At 50.4% G+C, this 19,779-nt stretch overlaps 1 protein-coding gene across 4 annotated transcripts; it reads left to right on the top strand.

Annotated features, from left to right (window-relative positions):
* The first annotated feature begins 1,793 nt into the window (after positions 1 to 1,793).
* Positions 1,794 to 19,327, top strand: BEGAIN (brain enriched guanylate kinase associated). 4 transcript variants are annotated; one of them, XM_061559293.1, is made up of 9 exons: positions 1,794 to 1,810; positions 2,373 to 2,447; positions 10,439 to 10,625; positions 11,986 to 12,014; positions 12,221 to 12,541; positions 13,190 to 13,256; positions 15,709 to 15,816; positions 17,290 to 17,373; positions 18,515 to 19,327. In XM_061559293.1, exons 3-9 carry the CDS (start codon positions 10,500 to 10,502, stop codon positions 19,325 to 19,327), a joined length of 1,548 nt encoding a protein of 515 aa, XP_061415277.1. In that variant the 5' UTR covers positions 1,794 to 1,810; positions 2,373 to 2,447; positions 10,439 to 10,499. The 4 variants fall into 4 exon arrangements, with proteins under 4 accessions (XP_061415277.1, XP_061415275.1, XP_061415276.1 ...); XM_061559291.1 differs by lacking the exon at positions 1,794 to 1,810 and having other exon boundaries at positions 2,328 to 2,447; XM_061559292.1 differs by lacking the exons at positions 1,794 to 1,810; positions 2,373 to 2,447 and adding an exon at positions 7,284 to 10,083.
* The last annotated feature ends 452 nt before the right edge of the window (positions 19,328 to 19,779 follow it).

The following is a 19,779-nucleotide window of genomic DNA, read 5'->3' as shown; positions in this document are numbered from 1 at the left end:
GGATGAGGGGGGGGCGAGGGGGGTGAGGGGCTGGGGGGGGGATGAGGGGGGGGATGAGGGGGGGGGTGAGGGGGGTGAGGGGGGGGATGAGGGGGGGGGTGAGGGGGATGAGGGTGGGGACGAGGGGGGTGAGGGGGGGATGAGGGGGGGGACGAGGGGGGGATGAGGGGGGGGACGAGGGGGGTGAAGGGGGGATGAGGGGGGTGAGGGGGGGACGAGGGGGGGATGAGGGGGGGGCGAGGGGGGTGAGGGGGGATGAGGGGGGGGCGAGGGGGGTGAGGGGCTGGGGGGGGGATGAGGGGGGGGATGAGGGGGGGGGTGAGGGGGGTGAGGGGGGGGATGAGGGGGGGGGTGAGGGGGATGAGGGTGGGGACGAGGGGGGTGAGGGGGGGATGAGGGGGGGGACGAGGGGGGGGTGAGGGGGGGGGATGAGGGGGGGTGAGGGGGGGGGTCTCCCTCCCCCCTCGCCGCCGTCACTGCGCTGAGCCGCTACAGTGGCGGCGTTGTCCGCCTCTCTCCACTCTCTCTCGTCGTCGTCGCTCTGAGCTCCCCTCACTCGCCACGTTTCTTAACTCGCCACGTAGACTAGCAGCAGCATAGTAACGACGACGACAACAACAACAAAGTTTGCTGCTGCTGCTGTGGTGGTGGTTGTTGTTGTTTGTTGTGGAGCGAGCCGCGAAGAAGTGAAGTTGGCGGCGATGGTGGCGGCGGCGGCGAAGTCGTTCAGAGTTTTTGTTTAAACTTCGAGGGCTGCTGCTGCTGCGGTCACGAAGTGGAGGAGACGAAGAGGGAGGGAGGTGTGAGAGAGTGTTGGGGGTGTGAGAGAGTGTTGGAGTGTGAGGAGGGAGGTGTGAGAGAGTGTTGGAGTGTGAGGAGGGAGGTGTGAGAGAGTGTTGGGGGTGTGAGAGAGAGTGTGGGGAGGGAGGTGTGAGAGAGTGTTGGGGGTGTGAGAGAGAGTGTGGGGTGTGAGGAGGGAGGTGTGAGAGAGTGTTGGAGTGTGAGGAGGGAGGCGTGAGAGAGTGTTGGGGGTGTGAGAGAGTGTTGGAGTGTGAGGAGGGAGGCGTGAGAGAGTGTTGGGGGTGTGAGAGAGTGTTGGAGTGTGAGGAGGGAGGTGTGAGAGAGTGTTGGGGGTGTGAGAGAGTGTTGGGGGTGTGAGAGAGAGTGTGGGGAGGGAGGTGTGAGAGAGTGTTGGGGGTGTGAGAGAGTGTTGGAGTGTGAGGAGGGAGGTGTGAGAGAGTGTTGGGGGTGTGAGAGAGTGTTGGAGTGTGAGGAGGGAGGTGTGAGAGAGTGTTGGGGGTGTGAGAGAGTGTTGGAGTGTGAGGAGGGAGGTGTGAGAGAGTGTTGGGGTGTGAGAGAGAGTGTGGGGAGGGAGGTGTGAGAGAGTGTTGGGGGTGTGAGAGAGTGTTGGAGTGTGAGGAGGGAGGCGTGAGAGAGTGTTGGGGGTGTGAGAGAGTGTTGGAGTGTGAGGAGGGAGGTGTGAGAGAGTGTTGGGGGTGTGAGAGAGTGTTGGGGGTGTGAGAGAGAGTGTGGGGAGGGAGGTGTGAGAGAGTGTTGGGGGTGAGAGAGAGTGTTGGAGTGTGAGGAGGGAGGTGTGAGAGAGTGTTGGGGGTGTGAGAGAGTGTTGGGGGTGTGAGAGAGAGTGTGGGGAGGGAGGCGTGAGAGAGTGTTGGGGGTGTGAGAGAGTGTTGGAGTGTGAGGAGGGAGGTGTGAGAGAGTGTTGGGGGTGTGAGAGAGTGTTGGAGTGTGAGGAGGGAGGTGTGAGAGAGTGTTGGGGGTGTGAGAGAGAGTGTGGGGTGTGAGGAGGGAGGTGTGAGAGAGTGTTGGGGGTGTGAGAGAGAGTGTTGGAGTGTGAGGAGGGAGGTGTGAGAGAGTGTTGGGGGTGTGAGAGAGTGTTGGAGTGTGAGGAGGGAGGTGTGAGAGAGTGTTGGGGGTGTGAGAGAGTGTTGGAGTGTGAGGAGGGAGGTGTGAGAGAGTGTTGGGGGTGTGAGAGAGTGTTGGGGGTGTGAGAGAGAGTGTGGGGAGGGAGGTGTGAGAGAGTGTTGGGGGTGAGAGAGAGTGTTGGAGTGTGAGGAGGGAGGTGTGAGAGAGTGTTGGGGGTGTGAGAGAGTGTTGGGGGTGTGAGAGAGAGTGTGGGGAGGGAGGCGTGAGAGAGTGTTGGGGGTGTGAGAGAGTGTTGGGGGTGTGAGAGAGAGTGTGGGGAGGGAGGTGTGAGAGAGTGTTGGGGGTGTGAGAGAGTGTTGGAGTGTGAGGAGGGAGGTGTGAGAGAGTGTTGGGGGTGTGAGAGAGTGTTGGGGGTGTGAGAGAGAGTGTGGGGAGGGAGGTGTGAGAGAGTGTTGGGGGTGAGAGAGTGTTGGAGTGTGAGGAGGGAGGTGTGAGGAGTGTTTTGAGTTTTGTTTCGCGGATTAACGAGAACGGCGCCGCGAGAGGGAGAGACGCGGGACAAGGTGAGGACTGCTCCACTCCCTCTACACCACCACACACCACACGTGTAGCACTATTACACACCACACGTGTATCACTATTACACACCACACGTGTAGCACTATTACACACCACACGTGTAGCACGATTACACACCACACGTGTAGCACTATTACACACCACCACACACCACACGTGTATCACTACTACACACATACACACACCACGTGTAGCACTATTACACACCACACGTGTAGCACTATTACACACCACACGTGTAGCACTATTACACACCACACGTGTATCACTATTACACACCACACGTGTAGCACTATTACACACCACACGTGTAGCACTATTACACACCACACGTGTATCACTATTACACACCACACGTGTAGCACTATTACACACCACACGTGTAGCACTATTACACACCACACGTGTAGCACTATTACACACCACACGTGTAGCACTATTACACACCACACGTGTAGCACTATTACACACCACACGTGTAGCACTATTACACACCACACGTGTAGCACTATTACACACCACACGTGTAGCACTATTACACACCACACGTGTAGCACTATTACACACCACACGTGTAGCACTATTACACACCACACGTGTAGCACTATTACACACCTACACACACACCACACGTGTAGCACTATTACACACCATCACACACCACACGTGTAGCACTATTACACACCACACGTGTAGCACTATTACACACCACCACACACCACACGTGTATCACTACTACACACATACACACACCACGTGTAGCACTATTACACACCACACGTGTAGCACTATTACACACCACACGTGTAGCACTATTACACACCACACGTGTATCACTATTACACACCACACGTGTAGCACTATTACACACCACACGTGTAGCACTATTACACACCACACGTGTAGCACTATTACACAACCACACGTGTAGCACTATTACACACCACACGTGTAGCACTATTACACACCACACGTGTAGCACTATTACACACCACACGTGTAGCACTATTACACACCACACGTGTAGCACTATTACACACCACACGTGTAGCACTATTACACACCACACGTGTAGCACTATTACACACCACACGTGTAGCATTACACAACCACACGTGTAGCACTATTACACACCACACGTGTAGCACTATTACACACCACACGTGTAGCACTATTACACACCACACGTGTAGCACTATTACACACCTACACACACACCACACGTGTAGCACTATTACACACCACCACACACCACACGTGTATCACTACTACACACATACACACACCACGTGTAGCACTACACACCTACACACACACCACACGTGTAGCACTACTACACACATACACACACCACGTGTATCACTACACACCTACACACACACCACACGTGTAGCACTACACACCTACACCACACCACACGTGTATTACTACTACACACACACGTGTATCACTACACACCTACACACACACGTGTATCACTACACACCACCACACACCACACGTGTAGCACTACACACCTACACACACCACACGTGTAGCACTATTACACACACACACGTGTATCACTACACACCACCACACACCACGTGTATCACTACACACCTACACACACGTGTAGCACTACACACCACACGTGTAGCACTACACACCTACACACACCACACGTGTAGCACTACTTCACACCACACGTGTAGCACTACACACCTACACACACACCACACGTGTAGCACTACTTCACACCACACGTGTATTACTACACACCTATACACACACTACAGGTATCACTACACACATGTACCATGCAAAAGTGCACTATACCTGCATGTGTAGAGTACATGCAGTGTACACGTTGTGTGTACATGTGTAGAGTACAGGCAGTGTACACGTTGTGTATGTGTAGAGTACATGCAGTGTACACGTTGTGTGTGTATGTGTACAGTACATGCAGTGTACACGTTGTGTATGTATGTGTAGAGTATATGCAGTGTACACGTGTATTTGTAGAGTACACGCAGTGTACACGTTGTGTGTGTATGTGTAGAGTATATGCAGTGTACACGTTGTGTATGCATGTGTAGAGTACACGCAGTGTACACGTTGTGTATGCATGTGTAGAGTACAGGCAGTGTACACGTTGTGTGTGTGTAGAGTACATGCAGTGTACACGTTGTGTATGTATGTGTAGAGTACATGCAGTGTACACGTTGTGTATGCTGCATGTGTAGAGTACATGCAGTGTACACGTTGTGTGTGTATGTGTCGAGTACATGCAGTGTACACGTTGTGTGTGTGTGTATGTGTCGAGTACATGCAGTGTACACGTTGTGTATGTGTAGAGTACAGGCAGTGTACACGTTGTGTATGTATGTGTAGAGTACATGCAGTGTACACGTTGTGTATGCTGCATGTGTAGAGTACATGCAGTGTACACGTTGTGTGTGTATGTGTCGAGTACATGCAGTGTACACGTTGTGTGTGTGTGTATGTGTCGAGTACATGCAGTGTACACGTTGTGTATGTGTAGAGTACAGGCAGTGTACACGTTGTGTGTGTATGTGTAGAGTACACATGCAGTGTACACGTTGTGTATGCTGCATGTGTAGAGTACATGCAGTGTACACGTTGTGTGTGTATGTGTCGAGTACATGCAGTGTACACGTTGTGTGTGTGTGTATGTGTCGAGTACATGCAGTGTACACGTTGTGTATGTATGTATGTGTAGAGTACATGCAGTGTACACGTTGTGTATGTGTAGAGTACAGGCAGTGTACACGTTGTGTGTGTATGTGTAGAGTACACATGCAGTGTACACATTGTGTATGCTGCATGTGTACACACACCTAAGAGTGTAAGAGCACACACGAGGTGCACAATGCATGCGGTATCCTGCATGCACTGACAAAGATCCCCCGTGTAGCCTAACAGACTATTGGGGGCAAGTGCTGTGAGCGAGCACCACCACCGGCACAGACGGTACTACATGCACTGTACCCATGCACATGGTGGGAAGAAGCAGGTGTACACATCACCACGCTCTCGTGTGCGTGTTTGTGTGTCCACAGCTGGTGCGTGTACAGATGTGCGCACATGCATGTAGCTATTACCTCACACATACTTGGTTCTTTCGGTAAAGTCACGTAGAAGGGAAATAATAAAATATTATAAATATGAAACAATAACAATTCTCACGACGTTTCGACTGCAACACAAGCAATCATCAAGAAAATGTTCTTGCTTTGGATTTCACACCTGATGGCGATTGCTTGTGTTGCAGTCGAAACGTCGTGAGAATTGTTATTGTTTTATATTATTTTATTGTTTCCCTTCTACCTGACTTTACCGAAAGAACCAATAATATAAATCCCTGCAGTCACGAAAGCTTTAAATCAAAAATATTAACACACACATAACATCACATGGTGTGTGTTGTGTGTAGTTAAGCAAGTTGTGTACACACACACGTATGACTTGCTTGCAAACGATCCATAAACAGTCGTTATGCAGTGTGCAGTTACATGCCTGTGATGGATGAATACAGTCGTCTATAGGAGTTAGAGTGCAGTAGTTTAGGGATGTTGCCTGGAGTGAAGGCGCAGTGGTTAAAACACGACACAGTTTGCGTTTGTGCAGATGTCTATGTGTTTTTGTATTGGTTGCTGTCCTGTATTTGTTTTGCTGTTGTAATCTGAGCGAACCCAAGGATCACTCTTGCAAACGATGCTCCTAAAGTCCCGGTTTTAAGTTCTCTCACCTGGTTTAGCAAAATGAACCAAACACTACGACACTGCATTGTGCACCCGGCAGGTAACCCGAGTTCGATACTTTGGCACGGCTAACATCAGTGGCGAGTGATTTATGAACCCCCTTTCCCCCCCCCTCCTTCACCTGATCAGCGTGGTGAAGTATGGTCGGTCACATATCCAGCAGTGGATTGACAGGCTGTCAAGTCTACAATGCGGGCATATCACGACACAGTACACATCTCGTACTAAACCTCTGTTTTACAATAATACAAATGTAAATGTTTATATATATATACTACAAAATTTACACTGCACACAATAGCATTTGGTGGATATGGGCTTGCCTCTTGACATCTGGCACCCAGCAGGACTTGTTCATGAACTGGCCTGACACTGCTGATGATACTTTTTAAAAGTTAAAACCGACCCTACAAGGTGTTTGTCTGCTTTAAGCAAACGTTGCTGGGAAACACATTGGTCTGAAAGCCCCATAAACGACAAGACTAAAGTGTAGTCGTATGTTTATGTGGAGTAGTTTGTACACTACTATAAATGTGTCGCTGCGATGACTAATGCACTGACTGGTTTCAGGATGCTCGTGGGATTATACCAGAGCGGTGACGTGGACTGCTATTAGGGTTTGGGGTCGGGCCAGTATCTCAGTTACTGGCAGGGGATTCATGGTGGTAATTCAATGCTAATGTCTTCATAGAAAACACCGGACTAAAGATTCGAGTTTTAAACGGATGTTGCTGAGCACAGGCCAAAAAACAGCGACCAGCAACCAACAGCACTATTGAATCTTCTTGGTTCTTTCGGTAAAGTCACGTAGAAGGGAAATAATAAAATAATAAAAATGAAACATAAAATAATTCTCACGACGTTTCGGCCACAACGCAAGCAGCCGTCCTCAGGTGAAGAACAGACGGTCTGAAGACGCTGTCTTTCCGACAGACCTGTCTTTCCAACAGACCTGTTCTTCACCTGAGGACGGCTGCTTGCGTTGTGGCCGAAACGTCGTGAAAATTATTTTATTATGTTTTATTTTTATTATTTTATTATTTCTCTTCTACGTGACTTTACCGAAAGAACCAAGAAGATGAATCCCTGTAGTCACGAAAGCTTTAAATAGAAAAGCACTATTGAAGTTGTAATACAGTCGAAATGAGTGAATACGTTCATTGAATTGACCGAGGAATTGAATAGAGCTTGGGAAACGATAATGGGAGGCAATTCCAAAGAGGAAACGTGCGAGGGAAGAAGCAGAACGGGAAGTGTCTCGACCTGCAGCAGTGTGGTGGGTGATCGGTGTGCATGAGTTGGCACAGTGAGGGGCACAGCTGGTGCATCTGCAAGTCTTCTCGGTCAACCCATGGCACCTGAGTCTGTCCCGTGACCTGGCAGCGAGCCTTCGACACTTCGCTTGGCCTCAAAGTGCACCTGGCCTGGCACAAGGGCCGTAGTGATGTCACCACCACTTAATGGCGAATGATGGCTGCTGTTGATGTTGTTGCATGAGACCGAGTGCTCAATATGGGTGGAGATGCAACAACGCCACACCTCACCCATGTCCGTCCAGTGTGGCAAGCGATGCTATGCAGCCAGGATTTGGTCTTGTCAGTCATCCGCAAACCAATTCACTTTCCATTTATATCGTGTCAGACTCATCGGGCAGTCATCAATGCTTCAAACAGCCATCATAATCATCATAGTCACGTTGTGAAGAATAATCTTATCCCATGCTTTAAAACAATCTTGTAGAAGCATATTCTTCTTTAAAGGTATGGGTGTATACAGAAACACAATGATCTTAAACAAACTTTAAACAAATATACTGTGCCACAAAAACACAATGAGTAAATATATTGCCTGATTTATCTGTCATGTATACTGCTCTATCAGAATCAAAAGCTTTATTTAACCTGGAGAAATCCGATAAGCGCTAAGCTATGAAGGTCTTTTGACAGATGTCTATTGCTATATATTTTTTTACAATTTACAAAGGGAGCTGAGCCTTCAGTAGTTAGGGGGGCAGGGGGGTCTCAGCCCTCTCAACACTGCATGGCTGCTTTAACAAGAACACCACACATGACAGTACTAACTTTGTTGTCATGATTGTAACAAAGTTAGTACTGTGCTGCAGTTGTTTTCAGACACCAGGAATTTGACTTGAGCAGTGAGCGAATCTGAATCGTTCCAACCAATACAATCCTTTATTTCAACCAAGTGAGAACCCAGAGGATAATTAGAGCAAAACATCATAACTTGATCTACAAGAGAACGTGCAATAATATAGTAGTCCTTAGGATCTATTTAATATACAAATATAACAAAACTAAATGAGAACAATTGAAAATGCGCTCTGAGCTGTCCATTAACAGAGGGCAATGGAAAGTGGGCAGGGGGGAGCATTTGCCTTCCCAAATATTTGACAGGCCAAGACTTGTAATTTGTCCCATCAACGGCATTAATGAGCCCCATTTGAAATACTCAACGTGTGGCCCCAATGACTGTTGCCCCTACCAACCTCAGAATCATTCCCACAGGCCCAATAATGAATATCTTCTTTGTGCCTCTCAGGTCTGCCTCGCAAAGGCAATCTGTAATTACAGTTATGTATCAATAAGAGTGTATAACCCAACGCGCTTGACTCGACAGTGTTGTAGCCACTTGTGTAACGGTTCACGTGGCGGAAATAGCAAGTAATTATCGGATCATCTGCACGCCGCCAAGTTCTGCGCTGCTAGAGCGAGTGCTGCTGTGCTGTTGCGGGGCATGTCTGGGGATGTTAGTTAATAAACCTTGATTTGGAATTCATTAACCTAGGGCTGGGGTGGTTGGGTATTGTACGTGGTTACACCGGGGGGTGCCTTGTGCCCTCTGTGTGCCGCTGGCGGCTAAGCCACACACATCGTGGCTGTGGAGAAGAGTGGGTATTGGATTGTTGGGGAGTCGGGGGGGGGCACTGCTGACACCGATTTTCGCAGTTCAATTGAACCCCCGAAAAACCCACGGGCAATGGGGGCACGTCACGTTCCACTGTGTTTCGTTGCATTTATGAACGTATAGAAGAGGACTGAGTACGATGCGTACTGTTATTAATGGAGCATTCAAAAGTGATTAATAACTGTTAAGTTTTGCCTCGTAGAAAATATATTGGCTCGCAGTAAGATTTTTTAAAAAAGAAACTTGAAAATGAGACAAAAGGTGGGAGACAAGCCGATGGCTAAAACACACACGATCTCACGCTCACTAGAACGTCAGCACATGAATACAAACATACTTGTTTTTTTACAAAACAACCAGTGCCTTTAAATGCAGTGCCTGTAGAACATCCTCCACCAATACACTGTAAGACATTGAGGTTCCTCATCCCTTGGTCGAAACTGTAAACCTATTGAGCAGTGGAAGAAACCACCCGAGCCATCTTGCACGGGTTGCCTTATTTTAATCACCCGGGTTTGCCCAGATGGGGTGTAAAGTTCACGAGAAGTTGACTTGTGGAATCTGTAGTCGTGTCTCTGTGCTAAAGGTCATTTGACGTGTGCACAATTAGTGGGCATTTGTGACTATACTACCGCAGTCGCGCAGGGCACAGTGCACCAGTCATCGTCAGAACTCTAGACTGGCAGCCCAAAACTTAGACAAAACTTGCTTGTTGAAATTTCAAACTCATAACCAGATGCTTGGAAGGAATGGCCTTCTTGATTGTGGGATTTAATGCTCTTTTGTAAAGGTGGCGGGCATTGTGGCGTCTCTGAGTGACGTTTTTTTTTACTGAGGTATTTACTTTCTTATTCTTGCTACGAAGATCACTGCATATATTAAAATATTGCGTTTCTAGCAATTGCTGACTTGAACGCAAGTGGAGAGTAAGGTAAGCTGTGGAGTTGTGCTTGCTGTTCACAAAAAATAAAAATGCTACTATTTTCATGTCCTGTAGTAGCACATTATATCAGAAGTTCGGCAAATACCCTGCAGTTAATCTCCTTTGCATGTTCTATTTTATTCACAAAGGAATACACATTTGAGGATAAATCTAAATCTGTTGACCGCGATGACCGTTTGATGAAACTGGTTATTGGCAGGCCCAGTGATTTTGTGCAGATTTTGCGTATGCCTGGCTGGCTGGGAGCACGTCACGGGAAACTTATCATCGACCACACACTATTCCGGACGGATAATTGCTCAATGCGATTAATGTTACGAGTGCGCTTGTGCCCTGTGGGTAGGAACCACCGAATAACGCTGCCACCCACCGGGGGGCCACCGGAGCACTGGAGCGGACGGGCCATGGCTATGAATAGCGGTGTCGCGGCACGCAAGCCGTACAGGAAGGCGCCTCCTGAGCACCGCGAGTCGCGCCCGCCGGGAGCCAGGCACCTCGTTGAGCCCGCCATGACACGATATAAGTCAGAGGTAATCAAAGAGGTATCAGGGCAGATTCTGAGTTCAGTTCCGCCGACTGGTAATTTGTTGGGGAGGGAGGGCGTGGTGTCTGAGTTAGACAGCGGTGAGGGTACGACGACGTGGGAAAGGCATTCTTCTTCGGGGGAGGACAGGGCGACCGTACGGAAGGGAGCTCGAGCGGGAGACCGAAGCTGGGGGCATATTTCAAGCAAGGATATGGCAGAATCGCATCTTGCCTCTGCACGGAAGCTCCTTGCAAACCGGAGAGCCAAGTCGGCTGACTTCAGAGACATTTCGAGCGCTACGACGTGCAGCGACAGCTCGTCCGATTGGAGTGCGGGAGCCAATACCAAGTCGGCAAAGCTTTACAGCCGGCAGCAAAAGTTGCACAAGCTGCAGAAGCAGATGGCTGGTTCAGACGCGGTCCTCTACAAGTCGTCCATCGGCGCTGGCTCGCAGATGCGACGGTCGAGGACGTTGCAGCCTCTAAAGTTTTCGGCGGTCGTAGATGAAATCTCATCGCAAGTTTTAAGTCCGGTGACACTGAACAGCTATGGCATACGCAGAGCTGCGAGGGAGGTGGTCGTAGAGGTGAGGAAAGCGTTAGGGGTGAGGGAGCGGGACGGGAAGCACGAAAGTGCGCAGGCGAGCGATCGGCAAGAGAGGCGAGACGGGCACGGGGCGCACGGCGCCGGCAAGGAAATGACGCACAGTTCACAAGCGACAAGCTCGCACGGCAGGAGGAAGTGTGCGGCCACCCCGCTCGGTCTTACGAAGGATAAGCTGGAGGGCATGGCCATCGCCAGTTCGTCGAGGCGTGAGCCCGCCCGTCACTCGCCGCACGATGACACGCACACGGACACGGGTTCCCAGTGCAGCGAGGACATAGGCTGCAGCAGGAGCAGAAGCAGGGACAGGCGTCGCTGGGATGGCAGCCGCGCGGAGCAAGGGGCGCACACGCACGGGGGACGCAGCCAGGGCTGGGAGGGTGTGGGGACCGCTGATGCGGTGCGCCCAGAGGGAGCGAGTAGCGTTGAAAGCCCAAAGGTAATTTACGCCGAGGTGGTGCGGAAGGAGCGTGGCAGTGATGCGAAGAGAGCGCAGCAGACAAGAGCCTGCGAGGCTGCAGGAAGGGGGGATGGGGGGTGGCTTCAAGGTGGTACCAACGTTTTCGGTGCAAGCTCTGTGGACCCACCGTTAACTCTGGGCCCGTCTAAGAACTTTCAACTCTTTCAGTCCAAAAAGGTATTGGACTAAATAGTTTTTTTACCCATATCGCTTATTGCTATTGCTGGTGTTTTGACCAGGACTGTGGGTTTGTTCAGCGTTTGACATTGCAATAATTGTTTTTGTGTTGCTTTCTGTGCAGGAGGTGCTTCCAGATTCTCATAAATCCAGGTACTCAATTACCTCCAGTTTCCACTAACAGCAAGTGTTTGCCGCGCGCACTGTGCCACATGTTTGTTCAGCGGTGCACGCGCTGTTTTCACGAGTCAGGCTTGTTCAGCCGGCGCATGCACATCGTCACGTAGGCAGGACAGACATTCTTAGGAGAGAGCATGCATCACCCACCGCCTTCCCTGGCTGCTCTCGCGCCCCCACAGGCCACAGCACGAGGAGCACGTGAACCTTCCGGTGCCTCACTCGGAGAGACCGGGCGACGGGCCACACCTCGCACAGAGCGCCGAACTCGGGAGGCCCGGAGAGTCGCATGGCCCAGAGAGGGCCGCTTTGCCGGGGCTGGGCCATCCGGGCCTGCCCGTCAGGGTCAGTCCCGACACCGCAGCAGTTTCGAGGGATGGGCCTGGCGGGGAGCAGACGGGGCCGAGGAGGGAGGCAGACAGACGGGCAGCACAGCCAGGCCTGGAGGCCGAGCTGGGTCAGGCATGGGAGGAGATCCGACGCCTCCAGGATATGTACGGCAGGTGTGTTGCACGAGCATTACAAGCACGCGTGTGGGCGCGACACGCACCGATCGGTGCACAAAATCACACAACGCTACAAAGTGCTATTAGCGAGCATCTATTCAGACCAGGGCGGCACACAATGGGGAGGTATGGTAAGCACCATGCCCAGTCACCTAGATTTCCCCAGTGCTGATGTTTAACACATTGGTATCGGTGCATGAATGCAGGCAATGTTCGTAACATTGTTTTCCGCATATTGAGGCTTGCCTATTTTGATGTAACTGCTGTACAGAAATAAACTACTTGGTAATTTTACTAATAACGAATGTCTTAAGCCTCACATTTGTATGGGCAAGTGCTATTAGTGACCGCCTACCAAAAGCTGGGCTCAGTGCAAGAAGAGGCGCTGTAGTCGGCACAAAACATACCTGGCCGCTGTTGTCTCCCAATTATGATACTGACTACCTTACCGGGGATGATTTTGGGATGAGGCCTCTGAGGATTGCCCAGACCAGATTTAGATTCCGATTGTCACTTGTACCGTGACCAAGGCTGGCGCTCAGGTTGCCATCATCGTAATGCAGTGCGTGAATCACTTCCGTCGTCACGTGAGGACAGAGCGCACGCTCGTCCTCAAGAGGGTTGTGTTTTGTCCGTCTTTCTCAGAATGCAAAGCAGTTACTTGTCCTCCCAGAAGACTAACCAAGACCTGGAGGAAAAACTGCAAAAACTGGTGAGCTTCTCTCTCCGTGTTCGTCAACTTGTATAAATGCACACACGTGCACTAGGCTCTTGCTAAAAAGGACATCATGTGTTATAAGGGGTGTCACAGTGGTGAGATGTTAACTACCTCGCCTGGTATACAGGAGGTCGTGGGTTCAATCCCAACCCTGATGCCTATTTGGAGTTTGCATGTTCTCCCCGTGGTCGAGTGGGTTTTTCTCCGGATCCTCCGATTTTCCCTCCACATTTAGAACATGAGTTTAGAGTCTTTAGCTGCTGTACATTTCCACGTGATACGCCTCTTTGTTAAGCTATCATTTATGACCAAGTCGCTTAAAAAAAGAGCTATACAGTATAGTGCAGTGGGCTTTTCCTGGTAAAATAAAAAACAATTGTTTAGTTTAGTAACAAATAAAAGAAACGTCATCTTCATTGTTACCATTCATGCATGCATTGATTGATAATGCTGCAATTAATATTTAACATGCATCTGTGCATCTCATCATGTCTGTTTCTTATGGGAGGTGCCACTGATTTCCTGATTTCACGGATGGTGTATTCACAAATGCATTTATAAATATTGTACAACTCATAATGATAAAAATAAATATTCTTGTTAGCACGCTGCCAGCGCAGCAACAGACGGCGCTTCCCGCTCGTTGTGTGCCCACCTTGACGCACTGACAAGGGAACGGCAAATAAAGTTGCGTGCGCAACAAGGGCAGGGCAAGTCGCTGCCTTGGCAGTTGGGCCCTCGCCATCCAATGTAAAGTGTCCCGATAGGACGGTGTGACCCATCAATTATTTAAAGCTGCCACTGTACACTTCATGGCAGAGCCATTCTTTTTTTATCCAGTTCCCCACGGTGATGAACAATCTGTGCCGTCTCTGCCTCTCTCCCCACCTCTGCTTCTCGGCAGGCTTCTCTCTGCTACAAGTGGTATAATGCAGCTGAGTGTTTTCTAACGTTCAACTTCACATTTCTCAAGCTATGCACCCCCACCCGCTTTTCCACCGCCAATCCCCCCCCTCCTCCTCCCCCTCCCCCGCCTATCCGCTCGCCCGGAGTCTCATGCGTGTACATTTGGACGCTCGAGCTGCAAGCTGCACTTTCACTCTGGGACGCTTTTGGTTTCCTTTTTAAATGGGCCACATCCTCTGGGTGTTATTCCTGGTATATACGGAGGTAACGCCTGTAACGGGAGGCACATGACTGGAACGCGTATGCAGAGACGCAATTTGTCTGAGTAGAACAGCTTCCCAGCGACTCGCAGCACGCTCACGCTGAGGTTTTCTATGTAAGAGAAAGCGAAGAGAGGAAGGTAATGTTAATCCTTGACTGCCCAATGTCACTCAATCCACGACCATGACTCTTGTTTCCCTACTGCAATATGCAGCAAGCTGACCAGGATCCTGTTGCAGCAAAAACGTTCAGGGGAATGGTTGGAATTTTTCCTTTTTTTCCCTTGGACAAAAATGCACGCTTTTCCGTTTGAGCGAGTAGGGGTTGGGTTTAAGTTGGAGGAGGTGTGTGCACCTTGTCGGGGAATGTTTCACACTCCCTGCCATCACATGTGTGACATCGTATTTGATAACTTGTGAAACGTTCACCCCGCCCCCCATGCATGAGCTGAGCTGCGATCACGCTCCAGCATATGTGGGTTAAGTTGAATGGAGTACGAGCACAGCCAGAAAGCAGGTGCTCACCATGGCGCTTGGCTTTCGACGGATGAAAGACCTCGCTTGAGATAAAAAAATGCAACGACTAATATAATCGGTCTAATTCACGAACCTCCGTCATTCAAGGAAAATCGGTGGCTGAATCTGTCACTTGAATAATACGTTTCACAGTTACGTTATGTGACCGGCAAATTCTCCATTAACCCGTGAGGTGTACTGCAGGTGCGCGCAATTTATCGCTGGACAAAAATTCCCATTTGCATTGGCTTTGAGGGAGGAAGGCAACCCACAATAAGATGCGAGCACTGGTGACCTGACTGCATGACATGAGACAAATTAAAATCAATGTGACCCGTGCTGCCCACGAGTGCACGTTCCATTTTGTTTCGGAGGCTCAATCGCAAATCCTCCTCTGACATGGACAGTGCAATGGTGAGGGGGGCTTGCCGTCCCGTGGCCTTAATCCCTGCAGCCGTTCGCACAGAACCACCCGCGGGCTTGGGGGCGACATCACAGCTGTGCTTTCACGAGGTCAGTGCCAGGGCTGTCTGACTCACCAGCGAGTGCATACAATTATGCGAGTCAGAGCAGAGGGCTCCTGCCTGTGCCTGGCTTCCTTGCTCCTGCATCGTCCCCGCTTGGTCAGCTGCTGCCATTACATTTCCGACGCTGCGTTTAACTCTTGTCACCACCTGGTTTCAGTCTTTGCTTGGGATGAGCACTGCCTGCCACCAGTCTTATAACCGCGTGCAACGTCTCGCCGGCAAATTTCCTGCTTTCAGGCTCAGGCATTTGAGGAAGAGAAAACGAGCCTTAACGTGGAGATCGTGGCGCTCACGGGCAAGCTGATGGACGCCAAGACCACGATCAACAAGTTGGAGGAGGAAAACGTGGGCAATGCACAATTGTCACAGCCACTAAACAACCCCGGGCAATTTGAGTCTCCGCCGGACAGAAATGCTCTTAGCTATAGGTCATCCGGTCAACGGTAGAGCGAGCGGATCGCAATCAGAAGGTTGCGAGTTCAAATTCTGTTTGGGAGTTGACTTCCCCCTTCGTCCCATCGGGATTAATACACGAGTAATTCGTTACGGATAAGTCAACAATGGTTGTCCTCTTCTTGGTTCTTTCGGTAAAGTCACGTAGAAGGGAAGTAATAAAATAATAATAATAAAACATAATAAAATAATTCTCACGACGTTTCGGCCACAACGCAAGCAGCCGTCCTCAGGTGAAAACCATGTCCGTCGAGGCGACAGAGTCTGAATGAAACAGCACACGGGCAGCCCGTGTGCTGTTTCATTCAGACTCTGTCGCCTCGACGGACATGGTTTTCACCTGAGGACGGCTGCTTGCGTTGTGGCCGAAACGTCGTGAGAATTGTTTTATTATGTTTTATTTTTATTATTTTATTACTTCCCTTCTACGTGACTTTACCGAAAGAACCAAGAAGATGAATCCCTGCAGTCACGAAAGCTTTAAATCGAAAAATGGTTGTCCTATGGGAAGGCTTGTCCCTTTCATCGGAATGTGGAATTGGACTAGACTGGAGATGAGCACCGCTCCGGTGCTCAACATCTTGGTGGTTTGATTAAAATCAACATGTCTAACCGGATTGACCTTGGTTTCCAATTGTTATGCCGTTTTCATTGTACATTGTTATTTTTTGTAATTGTCGATTCAGATCCATTCTTGCATTCATGGTACAGGCATTGAATTGTGCAGCGGAGAATTGAGAAACAATACAAAACAAGTAGGGGCAGGGTTGGGGGGAGAACCAAGACAAAAAATAATTCTTTATTTGAATCACGACTCTCAACTGTGTATTCATCGAATCAAGATGCATGGCGGTGAATCATTACATACCGAGCTATTCCATTTGTCCATACACTGTCTCCACATTGCGATTTTCATAGCTCTGAATGTGAGCGCCACGGTGGTGAGATGTTAACTCTCTCACCTGGTATATAGGAGGTCATGTGTTCGATCCCGGCCCTGACGCCTGTATATTTGGAGTTTGAATGTTCTCCCCGTGGACGCGTGGATTTTTCTCCGGGTCCTCCGTTTTTTTCCCTCTACATTTAGAAACATGCGTTTTAGAGTATTTCGCTGCCATAAATTTCCACGTGATAAGCCACTTCGTTGAGCTATCATTTCTGAAAAAGAGCTATTTAGCTCCTGGTAAAATAAAAAGTAAAAACTAAATTTACGTGCAAAATTAATATCTGAAACCGGATAGACGGGAGATGGAATTTATCGTCTCATTAAACTGTAGCGAAGAGCCACACGTGTTAGCCCTGAACACAGGCCAGCACGGGGGTCGCAGCACGTTTATCCGACGTCGCATTGCGTTCCCGTTTCAGGAGCGCTTCAGGAAGGACTGTAACCTGGCCGTTCACCTCCTGCAGTGCAACAAGTCCCACTTCAGGAACCACAAGTACTCTGAGGTGACCACCACCGCAGCTGACGCCGGAAATAACGCTCGCCATTTATTTCGTGAAACATAAAGGCAATGCTAATTTAAGGAAATGCACGTTAATGTTAACGTTGTTATATATTTTTGCAAGCGTGTGTTAAAAAATCCAAACGCACGTATGTAGTATTTCTTTGTTGGGACACAAATGATAAGTAAAATTATCCTAAAAGGTGTTAAATGTATATAAATGCCCCACAGCATTCAGCTTTTCTATGTGTCCCAAGGTATTGTGTATATATGATTAATATTTTAAGTAATGTACAATTTTAGCAAATTATCATTAGACCTCCTTTGCCAGTACCAAAATATAATAATAGGGTTTTTTTCCCTTTTTTCTGGCAACAAAACTGAAACCTTTTTACAAGGATCCATGTCTGCATTAACCACAATACTTGCAGTCAAATGCAAACAAAAACACACTATGATAGTTTGATAGTGCATTGTCTTTGAGCTGTACGCCTTTTGGCGTCCTCTGGTCGAGCAACAATTGGGTCGAGGCTCAAAAGAAAGCCGTCCCTTGGTGTGGACCAATCAGTTTCAAGGACAATGCATATATATCATCATAGTGTGTTTTTGTTTGCATTTGACTGCAAGTATTGTGGTTAATGCAGACATGAATCCTCGTAAAAAGGTTTCAGTTTTGTTGCCAGAAAAAACGGGAAAACCCCTATTATTTTAGCAAATGACTTTTGTAGGAAGCTCAGACTTTAAGCCTCTTAAAGCATTCGCCGAATTCGAGCTGCTCTGCCCATTCTGCATGCACCTTTTTGTCCTTGGTGATTTTTTTATTCCACCACATTTGATTATAAATCTGGGAAACGATTACGAGCAAAGAACTAATGTGACTGCCGCTTGAGTGAGTGGCACACGTTCAGCTGCAGGTGTCGTGTAATTGTCCCAATAGGCCGTTTTAATAGCTGGGGTAATGTAGTAGGTACGGTTGGGTATGGTGCAAGAGAGGGACATTGGGTGGCAAAGCACAAAACACGCCTTCCGCCTTTGTTTCCCCCAACTGTGACATTGACCTTCGCTGTGAATTGCACAATATTAATGAAAATGATGATGATCAATATTGCCTGTGCTTAACGGTGACGATGCCCGCGCACACGCAGCTGCCCCAGGAGCTGCAGGAGCTGGTGAGCAAGCACATGGGCGGGGAGATTGGCGACGCTGCCAGGGCCTCGCCGTCCCACGGTCCCCCGTCGTCCGCTCACCCCAAGGACTCGGTCCCCACGAGCGTGATCGTACGCGTCCTTGAGAAGCCCGAGCCGCTCGGCCTGCAGTCGGCGAGCTCGCGCAGCGCCCCGCGGCCCCTGGCGGGCGACACCTTCGTCCACGTGGACATGAGCGCGGAGCATTACGAGCAGGACGAGGGCGACGACGCGGAGAACGACACGGCCGCCGCCGTCGCGGACATGGTTTACGACGACGCGAGCGACACGTGGGTGCACAAGGGGTCGTCGTCGTCGTCGGCCAGCGGCAGCGCGTGCAGCCGCCAAAGCAGCGTGGACGGCGCTGGCGCCCCGCGGGACAACGGCTGCGAGAGAAGCGTGCCGTCCCCTCGTCGGCTCTCCCCGTACCCGACGCCGGCGCCCGCCGGCGCGCACGCCACGCCGCCATCGCTGCCGCCTTCCAGCACGTACGGCGGGCGCCGCGCGTTGGTGGAGTTCTCCGGCGACGATCACGTGAGGATCCCCAAGAACAGCCCACTCCCCAACTGTACGTACGCCACGCGGCAGGCCATCTCCCTCGGCATGGCCACCAAGGAGGACTGCCGCGGCTGTCGGAAAAGCGGTGCCACCGCCGACGCCGCCGGGCTCGCATGCGGAGGGAAGTCGCTCGCCTCAAGGCCCCATCCAAAACAGCGCCGGGCACAACATTGTCGTCCCCGCAGAGCTCGATCACGGCTACGGCAAGACACGTGACGGTGTTCATCCTTGCATGGGCAGCCCCGGCGCGCATGAGCAACACTCGCGCCTTCCACCGCTGCCTCATCGTAGCCCACGCACCAGTGCGGAGCAGGATCTGATGCACTTGGCGCAAGGTGGAGGGGAGCGGCAGGGTCTGTATTACGAGCCCCCCACGTCGACGCCATATCCGGGGACGGTGGCATGGCTCGGTGGGCAGGGGCAACCGTGCGACAACGCTTGCTCAGACACGCACAACCGGCAGAGCTTCTGCAACTGGGAGACGGAGATGTTGGGCAGCTGGCGCCGCATGTTCGTGGACAAAGTGGCGCCAGACTCGGACAAGGAGATCTCCAGCCGCACTTCTTTCGACAGCGAGTCCGTGCAGCTGCTGTCCGAGGTTTTGGGTCAGAAGCGTGCGGGAGACGACGGGGGCAATGGCGAGTGCCGGGGGGCGGTCATGCGTCGCA

The sequence above is a fragment of the Lethenteron reissneri genome, chromosome 25 (genome assembly GCF_015708825.2).
Source record: "Lethenteron reissneri isolate LAM-NWPU_2019-01 chromosome 25, ASM1570882v1, whole genome shotgun sequence".
Lineage (NCBI taxonomy): Eukaryota > Metazoa > Chordata > Hyperoartia > Petromyzontiformes > Petromyzontidae > Lethenteron > Lethenteron reissneri.
This window is presented reverse-complemented; position numbering and strand designations above follow the sequence as displayed.